General features: G+C 40.6%; 1 protein-coding gene across 1 annotated transcript; it reads right to left on the bottom strand.

The window, feature by feature from the left end:
• Positions 1-5,538: 5,538 nt before the first annotated feature.
• On the bottom strand, positions 5,539-6,459 carry LOC147709749 (olfactory receptor 2D3-like). The gene has a single exon (XM_086926096.1). It carries the CDS (start codon positions 6,457-6,459, stop codon positions 5,539-5,541), a length of 921 nt encoding a protein of 306 aa, XP_086782222.1.
• Positions 6,460-9,142: the final 2,683 nt, after the last annotated feature.

The raw sequence follows: 9,142 nt of genomic DNA, 5'->3' as shown, positions 1-9,142 counted from the left end.
CTTACAAATTCTTTAAAATAGGTGTTATGACTTTATGAGCAATCCTGGCTTAAAGACTAACACAACTAAGTGACATGTTATGGTGGCGGGGAAAGCACACTCTACAATAAGATCCTGTTTTATTAATAAAGACAAACTACTTCAGGTATCACATTTTTCCTACGTGTGTGTCCCCTTTGATCATAAAGGCTGGAGGTCCCATCTCCTAGAAGTCAAGATGAGGAGCGTTGATCAAACTCTTGAAGCCCTATTTAGGTTTGCAAGGTAATTGGGCTCCAAACTAATCAAGGCAATAATTAACGTCTATAATGCATGCTGTTGTGCTGTTATCTTGTATGGGGCCAGCATCTGGGGATTTTGTAATATGTCAACTACACAAATAACAGAAAAACATTTTTTCCAGAAGACCAATGTCTGTTCGCCCTAGCCTCCCGAGTATCCTATGTCATAAGGAATAGGGGCTAACCCCTTTAATACATTGAATTCAAACTGCACCTAATATGGTATGGTGCTCAATTTGGACAAATGAAGAACCAGCTATTAATCGAGCAATGATACGGGATTGCTTAAGTTATGATTGTGCTCACAAAATCCTGTCGCTTAGCAAAGTTGAAAATCAGGTGGCACTCATGGGGAGGCAGGACTCTTTCTCTAACTCCCAACTTATTATGTCCATTACGAAGCCCCACTTTAAGAAGGAATTTTGAAACACTCTAATGGATGACGGAACTTAGCAAATAGACTGGAGCTGATTATTTCTCCCTGGTTAGTGCTGAAAGAATGAAGCCATATCTTCTGTCCCCTTTTAGTCACTCTAAAAGCAACAGTTTACAATCATCATAAATTAGCATAGAGGGTTAATATGCCTGCTGCCAAGAATGTGTATCACGCATATCACCAACATGTAATTATATGTATCACACAGCTCTGTATAATGTGTATGTGCTGTAAAGTGCGCTGGCATCCTAGAGTAGTGCCATTAGGCAAATACAATGCATGTGAGAGAGGGCCTACGTAGAGATGAGGGGTACTGGTGGAGGGTGGTAGTGAAGGAATTTGTGGAGAAGGAGGTTTCTTTTGGGGGACGTCAACAAAGATTGTTGCACTGGGTGCCACCATCTCTAAAGCTGGCCCTGACCTTGGACACAATTGAAAAAACAACCTTTCTTTAAAGTGATGCCAGCTGCTTGTTTCTCTGGAACCTAGGACACAGCCATTCCAATTTATGGTAGTAACTGAAGTGTCTACTGCATCTTTAGGTACCTTTTTGTGACTGGGAGAGTGTTTAATTACTTTTATCATCAAAGGATTTTAAATGCACTAGTGGCACTCACAGCTTCTGCCGGTGGAGAAATGGAAGTGAACGTGTTTTACCCATCTACTTTTCCAATGTCCACAGTGTGTACTTCTTTCGAAGGCCAACCAATGTCTCACAAGTGGCTCCCCTCAACATTAATGTCACTATTTATGAAAATAGGTCTTGTGGTCTCAGATTTCCACGCAGTGGAAATTTCACGGAAATGATTTTATATACTGCTTGTTACGTAAAGATAATTTTTTGTGATTCAAGTCCAAAAAATGACAGAAAGAGAAACTTATGAAACCTCCACGTTAAAGGTACCAAACTGTAGTATAAATACTAAATAATGGACAATGTTAAAAAAAATAGCCCTATTCTATACAGTTGAACATGATACAAAATATTGCAATTGATAGTTTTCTAGGGATTAGAGTATATATTCATTATATTAATTTTAAAAACATATTTTACTGTAAATATTTACATACATATTTAATTTACAAAATAATGGAAATTAAACATATATATAGAAATCAATTAAAACATGCTAAATAATTTTAGATGTGTTTCAATAAAAACTTTATAATTTTTGTTAAAATAATTATCAGAATTCAAATATTTTTAACGTTTTAGTAATGTATAATTATGTTATGTTTTATAGTCGAATGTTACCTATTTTGTGATGATTAAGTGAAATGTACATTTTTGGGGAAATATAATGATTTTGCGTGTGGGTTTTCAGTTTTATGGGATTTTATGGGATTTGTTTGTTTGTGGAAATCTGTTTTGGTTTAAAATAAACCAATATTTGTAGCTTTTATTTCCTGTTTAAACACTTTTTGGGGGTTTGTTATGGCGCCTAGATACTTTAAATTGCTCAGCGGGATCTCTATTGGATTGGTTATATTTTCACATTTTATTTGGACTCTTTTTATAGTATTTTTCTAATTTTTTCATTTCTCTGCACCACGTGCCAGGCACTACGCGGTGACTGCCACATGGTGCAGGGAACTGCAGGTGGTACCATGGGTAACCCCCAAGTGTACCCCCTGTACCCCAAACCCCAGGGGGCCCGTAACGGGCCCCATAGCCAATCCCCGCCAGCCTTTCCATGGTGGTAGCACCACAATGGAAAGGCCAATTACCGCAACCATCCTAATATGGATGCTAGGCACAGCCACCATATTAGTGGTCAAGTCCCCCCCGGCTGGCAATCGTAATGATTAACGACCGGCGGAAAAGCAGAGGAAAGACTTTCCGTCTGCCACGGTACCCGCCACCATTGTAATCTGGCAGTGGGTAAATCAGGTTATGATGGCGGGCAGATCGCCACCGCCGGGCTTCCGGTGGCGATCGGCCCGCCATGGTAATCAGCCCCTAAATGTTATTTATTCCAATTGCTTTGGGTGGGAAACATTTTAATGTTTGTGTAATTATGCGATTGTTCTTTGGAAATGTGTAGTTTATGTGCTGTATCTATTTTATATGACAGATTAAGGGGCCGATTATGATCGCGGACGGACTTGAGTCCGTCCGCGATCACCGAGGATGAGGGAACGTCCACATGGGCTGCGGCATTCCCTCCTGTGCAATTAGGATGTGACTGCCACCCTGGCGGTCACATCCTCTATTGTTAACATTGCGCCGGGTGCGGCTTCAAACTGCACCCGCAGCAATGTTAAAAATGCACGCATTGCATTTGTATGTCAAAAGTGGCAGGCACCGCGCGGTGCCTGCTGCTTTCTGCATAAAAATGCAGGGGGGTACCATCGGTACCCCCCATGTGCACCCCCCTTCACCAAGGGGGCCCGCAACGGGCCCCCGCAGTGAATATCCGTATGCTTTTCCAAGGCGGAAAACCCGCCGCGGAAAAGCATGTGATTCCCTCCATCCTAATATGGCTGGCGGTGTCTGATAGACACCGCCAGCCATGTTAGTGGTTTTCCGCCGTGGTCGGAAGGCGACCGCGGCTGAAAAGCTACGGGCAGAATTCAAGACCCACCAGCCATCCTAATTTGGCGGTGGGTCTTTGGAGGCTCTGCAGCGGTTTTCCCGCATCCTCCGGGCTGGCGGTGGCTTCCGCTGGCCCGGAGGATGCGGGAAAACCGCTATCCTAATCAGCCCCTTAGTTTGATCTTTTTGGTTGGTGAGGTTATATTTCAACATGTAAATAATTCATACATTATTTTATTATATCAGTCATATCAAAATTGAATTTTATTCGATATTTTGTCTGATGTAATGACATATTATGTTTTTTATTTATATTAAAAATGTTTTGTCATTAAAATGAAAGCATAATCTGGGGATTCATCACTTGAATGCCATTGAGCTATACATCAACCGTGCTCCAGTGGAGGTCACAATAAAGAACAAAGAGCAGGGACTATGTCTGGTTTTGGGACCAGATGGATTTTCTTTTTTTTACTTTTTCATGTAGAGTTGCAGAGGAAGACCTTCCTGACATTAATATGTTTAAAGTGAAAATAAACAGAATCTATGGCCCCTGGTTTGTTCTGTTACTGTTGCAGGAACTAGGTTTAGTGACCTAAGTGGGAATTGCAGAGATGAGAAAACACCAGGTTATAGCTAATTGAGGAATATGTGGGATAGTACACAAAGCTCGAAGTTTGCAGGTCATTGTGAGAAAGGAAATATCATGTGATCCTTGCAATGAAAAATACATAACCTATGGTAAAGAAATGTTTTTACAACTCTTTTTCTTTCTGAAAGCTGGGAAGGTCATGATGTTAGCATTGCATACCATTTGTAGAAAAAACATGCTTTCTTGCACAGCACTTTTTCTGATTTTTCCAACAGATAGTTTTGAAATATTTTACCTACTTTCTCTGTCTTCTCATGGAACTACACAAACCCTAGGTACCTCTAAAGTCCCCAAGGTATGTGAACAAAGGCATAGTTACATTTTATAGGAAAACAGTTATTAAGGATTAAGCATGAACTGCTGCAAACATCCCGAAAAAGGCTAAGCATTGAGCAGGGACCTAACTGTTGAACTGCCCCCTGCTATTACGTTGAATTTCAAAGAATGAGTGCTTTTATAACATGTTTTTAATGCACTTTCCTATTAGTTAAAAAAAAGATTTTTACTTTTACCTCCTTCTCTTTAATCCTCTGTCACAGCTGCTCCTGTTAATGCTTTTTGCTATTTGGTTCAACATGATGGCGCTTTGCACCAAACTGTTTTCTTTTTTTTCAAATTAATTTTTGTTTAGTAATAAAGAAGGTAATGGTCCTTTCTCCATGGGAATCATCTCATATTGTGAAGTGGGAAATTGCTGACATATTCACTGAAATTGTGGGGCAGAGCACCACAATAAATTACCTTGCTGCACTGCCCTGAGTCACAGGGAAAGGGCAGGACTAGTCCATATGTATCTAATACGGTGCATTCCTGTCCTTTCCCCCTGTGCTGGTGCCATTTTGGCAGCCTAACACCAGTGCAGGCACCCCTGCAAAAGGTGTTACAGGCTGGAATGTTTTTATGTAGGAGGGGGAACTTTCCAGCACAAACACAATTCTAAGAGCGCACCTAGAAATCGGAATAATTGAGAAGTGATTAACTTATTTCTCCTCTTTATGCCTCACCTGGAGATACGTAAGATTCTGACGCATTCCTAGGATTTCAATTCCTTTATATCTGGGAATGTGTCAAAATCCATGTGAGTTGCATGGGAACACCCACCCCAATGCCCTTGGAATGCCTCACTTGAGCAGAATTTGTGCAGTGTTGCATTACTCAATATTTGTTAAGCCATTGAAAGCCATGCAAAGCCACTTTGTGTCGTGGTTGTACCATACTGTGCACTGTAAGTTTGATTCAAAGCCCTTATAAATATGCCCCTTAGTGTTTTACTGTCCCTTTCCTCCAGGGTTTGAGTGGCATGACAGAAAGTAAACAAACAGCTATATGTCTGTCCATCCTAGTTGAGTGGACAGACATATAGTCAATTCTCAGATAGCCCTGACTCCATCAGGCAGTTAGGGAGTCAGTGCCATGGCCAAACGATGGTCCTCCTGCTTTTAAATCGGGCAGGTGGACCACTATGTTAGCGGGGAGGGAACACGGTTGCCGTTGCGACTGAGTTACATCTCTGCCAACATATAAATGAGCCCTGAGCAGCAAATCTGTCTAACTAAGTACAAAGCTTGATTTACAACATTTTTAATTGTGTCTGGATTACTGTTCTAAATGTTTTATATTTTTATACAGGAATTTACCCTCGTGCAAGTTTATGCAGAGCCATCTTCACATCCTTGTTTCTCAGACTGTAGATCATTGGGTTTATCATTGAGGGCATCACAGTGTAAAACAAAGAGGCAATTTTCTCCTTATTTCCAGAGTTTTTAGAAACAGGTTTCATGTACATAAATATAGCAGAGCTATAGAATATAGTGACAACAACCAGGTGTGAGGCACATGTGGAGAAAGTTTTGTATTGACCTCCTGAAGAGCGCATTCCTACAATGGTAACTATAATGCAGACATAGGTCAAGAGAATTAGGAGGCTTGGGATTAACAATACAAAGATTCCAACAACAAAAACCACCATCTCTGCATAAAAGGTGTCCATGCAAGCAATCTTTATCAGACCATTGGGTTCACAAAAAAAATGGTTGATAACATTATGGCCACAGAAAGGCAACTGAAGAGTTGACACTGTATCTACAATAGCCATTAAACTGCCACTTAGCCAGCAGCAGAATGCGATTATGATGCAAATGAATTTGCTCATCATGACTGTATAACGCAAGGGAAATGAGATTGCTACGTAGCGATCATAGGCCATAGCCACAAGTAGCAGAGATTCTGTGCATGCCAAGATCAGAAATGTGAGCAACTGTGTTCCACATGCAGCAAAGCTGATTTTTCGCCTTACAATTAGATTCACCAGCATGTTAGGGACTATTGCCGATGAGTAGCAGATGTCTATGAAGGAGAGATTAGCCAGGAAGAAGTACATAGGTGTCTGAAGCCGAGGCTCATGGATACAGACTGCAATCAAGGTAATGTTTACAATGATAGTGGTCAAGAATATTAATAAGAACAACACAAGAAGGGTGATCTTCACACCAGGATCTTCAGATAAACCAGCCAGAACTAACCCAGTAGCCAAACTTCCATTATTCATCTCCATTCAGACCCCTTTCTCTTTTGTCTGTAGCAAAAAGTGAAAAGACCCACACAAAAAAGATTATTCGTAGATGTAGGATTTAAAAAGCTTCAAATTGCTCCACAACAACTTGTTCTGATATAATGCACTGATTACTATCTTGGCTAATTCAGTATTGCTCCAGAAGTAATAGTCAGTGTAGATCCTAAAAGAGAAGAAATTAGAAATTTAGTATTGCTCCGGAAGTAATATTCAGTGTAGATCCTAAATGAGAAGAAATAAGCTTCTGGGAACATTTACTTCTAAGATGTACTCATAGCTAAAATACGTTATCTATACAATGAGATATATTTCTGCATTTGTAACTTACAGTAGATCAAATGGAAAAGGTGCTTCATGCACAGCAGTATCTAAAAAATAAAAATAATGTTAGTAACTAAAAGTCTGAAGATATAGCATAATCTGATGGGACATCAAGAGAGGTGATCCTCCAGTGAAATCAAATCCCACTATAGCAATTCATTTCAAGCTGCAAAATGGAACACCAACCACAAGTTTCAGGAGAAAAAAGCTCAGGGAATCCATAGGGATGTGGTTGGGTAAGCAGGGCATGACACAACTAGAGGTAGCAGTAAAATTGTGTGCGGGAGCTGGTAGAGCTCTTGTGGACCCTGGAATTACGTCAATGCTCCACTCCTCCTGACATCGTCTAGATAGGTTATCCCCAACCTATCGCACTGTGTAAAGACATGTAGGTCCAACATGTGACGCAGTCATGTACCCTGCTACAACTGTTACCGCTACCTCTACTGCTACAACAGGGTTACCGATGCACTGTATAGTAGGCCAAGAATATTGTCAAAACACATGAAATGGAGTTCTCTCCAGTAGTCGGGAGTCATCCCCACCCCAGTGATCAATCATTGATTGTAGCGATTTGAGCAATATATTAGTATCGATAAAGATTGGTCATACCCAGGACCAATTTGTACATGGATTTCCTAGCAGAGGCAAAGGCTACTCAGTGTGCACCCCTCCCAAGATGGTGATTGAAGGGAGGCATGTATGGCCCCTAGAGAGTTGGCAATCTCCTCATGTCTCAGCCTGGTCCAACTTAATCACCTCCACATAGCATATCTGACCCCACAGCAATGATAGTGTGCTTGTTGAGCCACACAGTCCACATGTTGCAGTGCTCCCTACCCGACAATAGCTTTTTCCATATGGTGTGATCTTCCTCAGTATTGTCCCTCTTTTGGGAAGAGATAGACCATGAACTTTCAGCGGCCCTAGGCCACTGTATTGATCTTGGCCATAGGACAGCCCTGTTTGGTCTTTTGGAAATTATTGGGTGACTGAGACTGGAGAGGACCTTTATTGCAGTGGCCACACTGGTATCCAAAAGAGATATCGCCTGCAACCGGAAGCTGCCGAGGCCCCCTCGCTGGAGGGATGGAGAAGGGTTTGAATGGTGTGCCCAATCTATGAGGCATGTGGATGTTCCACAAAACATGATAAGATTTGGAGCAGAAGGTGGTCACACCATGGACTGAATGTGTAACATTGTTGGTGGTAATGTGTGTACATATCTGCGGCATATTAAAGTACCCTTGTATAATTGAGTTGAGAAGGTGCTGAAATGTGAAGAAACTAATAAAAGTTGATTATCAAAAGAAGTTGTTCACAGCACCAACTGTGGTTATCTGGTTGCACCAGACTGGTACAAAGTCACAAGTTAAGGTGGATTGCAATGGATTGTGGGCTGCATACAGGGACCAAGTTAAACCTACTGAGAAAAGTACCTTAAATCCCAGCTGTGGAGCGACAGTCCCAAAAATCATGTGAGATCCATGTCGAAGATGCATCGAGCAGCAATGGTTGTGATCAGCTTGAGACCCAGGATTAAGGGTTAACATGAGGCAATGTCCAGTGCGTCGTTTTTGATGAGGAGCTGCAAGGTCATCATTGTGGATGCGTTGCTCAGCTGCGGTTCTGATGAGCTTTGCACTCTGTCATGCAGGTTTGCATGAAGAACTTACAACCTCCTCAACCAACAACACAATATCTCTCACTGGTTATATTTAAAACTTGTGCTAGTAACATAATTTTAATGTAAGTATTAGATACAGGAAAGATACATGTATCAAAGAACATCTAAAAAGGTTATATGATATAATAATTAGTACAACATTTTTTACAAAGGGAGTTTGTTTTCTCAATAATTAAGTAATGAATCAACATCCATGTCTTGTTCTAATGTATCTCTTTTAATGATTAAGTTATAGAAATTGACTCATGGCTTACTTGACTAATGCATTCACTGTAGGGGCATGTGTGTGACCTCATGGTCACAGTTTCAAATCATGTTGGATCCACTCTGTATTTGATATTTTTGGGGTAAATAAAATGATTACCATTGTGTTGGGTAACAGTAAACATCTGTTATTCAGTGCCAAAATACTCTATGGGTTCAATGTGTGCTTTACAAATACTTATACTAGAATCCAAATAGTGGTTCAAGTGCATCAATAAAAATGCCAAACAAATTGAAATGTAAATAAACAACCGAATGGTAAGACTTTGATTAGAAAATGAGAGAAAAGGAAAAACAAAGGAAAGTGCTTAACCAACTGGTAATTCACCCAAAACCTATGCATGGATGATTACTTTTAATTAGAAAAATGTATTATCAAAAAGTAATACACAC

This window comes from Lissotriton vulgaris, chromosome 6 (genome assembly GCF_964263255.1).
Source record: "Lissotriton vulgaris chromosome 6, aLisVul1.2, whole genome shotgun sequence".
NCBI lineage: Eukaryota > Metazoa > Chordata > Amphibia > Caudata > Salamandridae > Lissotriton > Lissotriton vulgaris.
This window is presented reverse-complemented; position numbering and strand designations above follow the sequence as displayed.

Bases quoted from the DNA above. Each gene is read 5' to 3' on its own strand.
- LOC147709749 (XM_086926096.1), bottom strand. From the start codon at position 6,459: ATGGAGATGAATAATGGAAGTTTGGCTACTGGGTTAGTTCTGGCTGGT.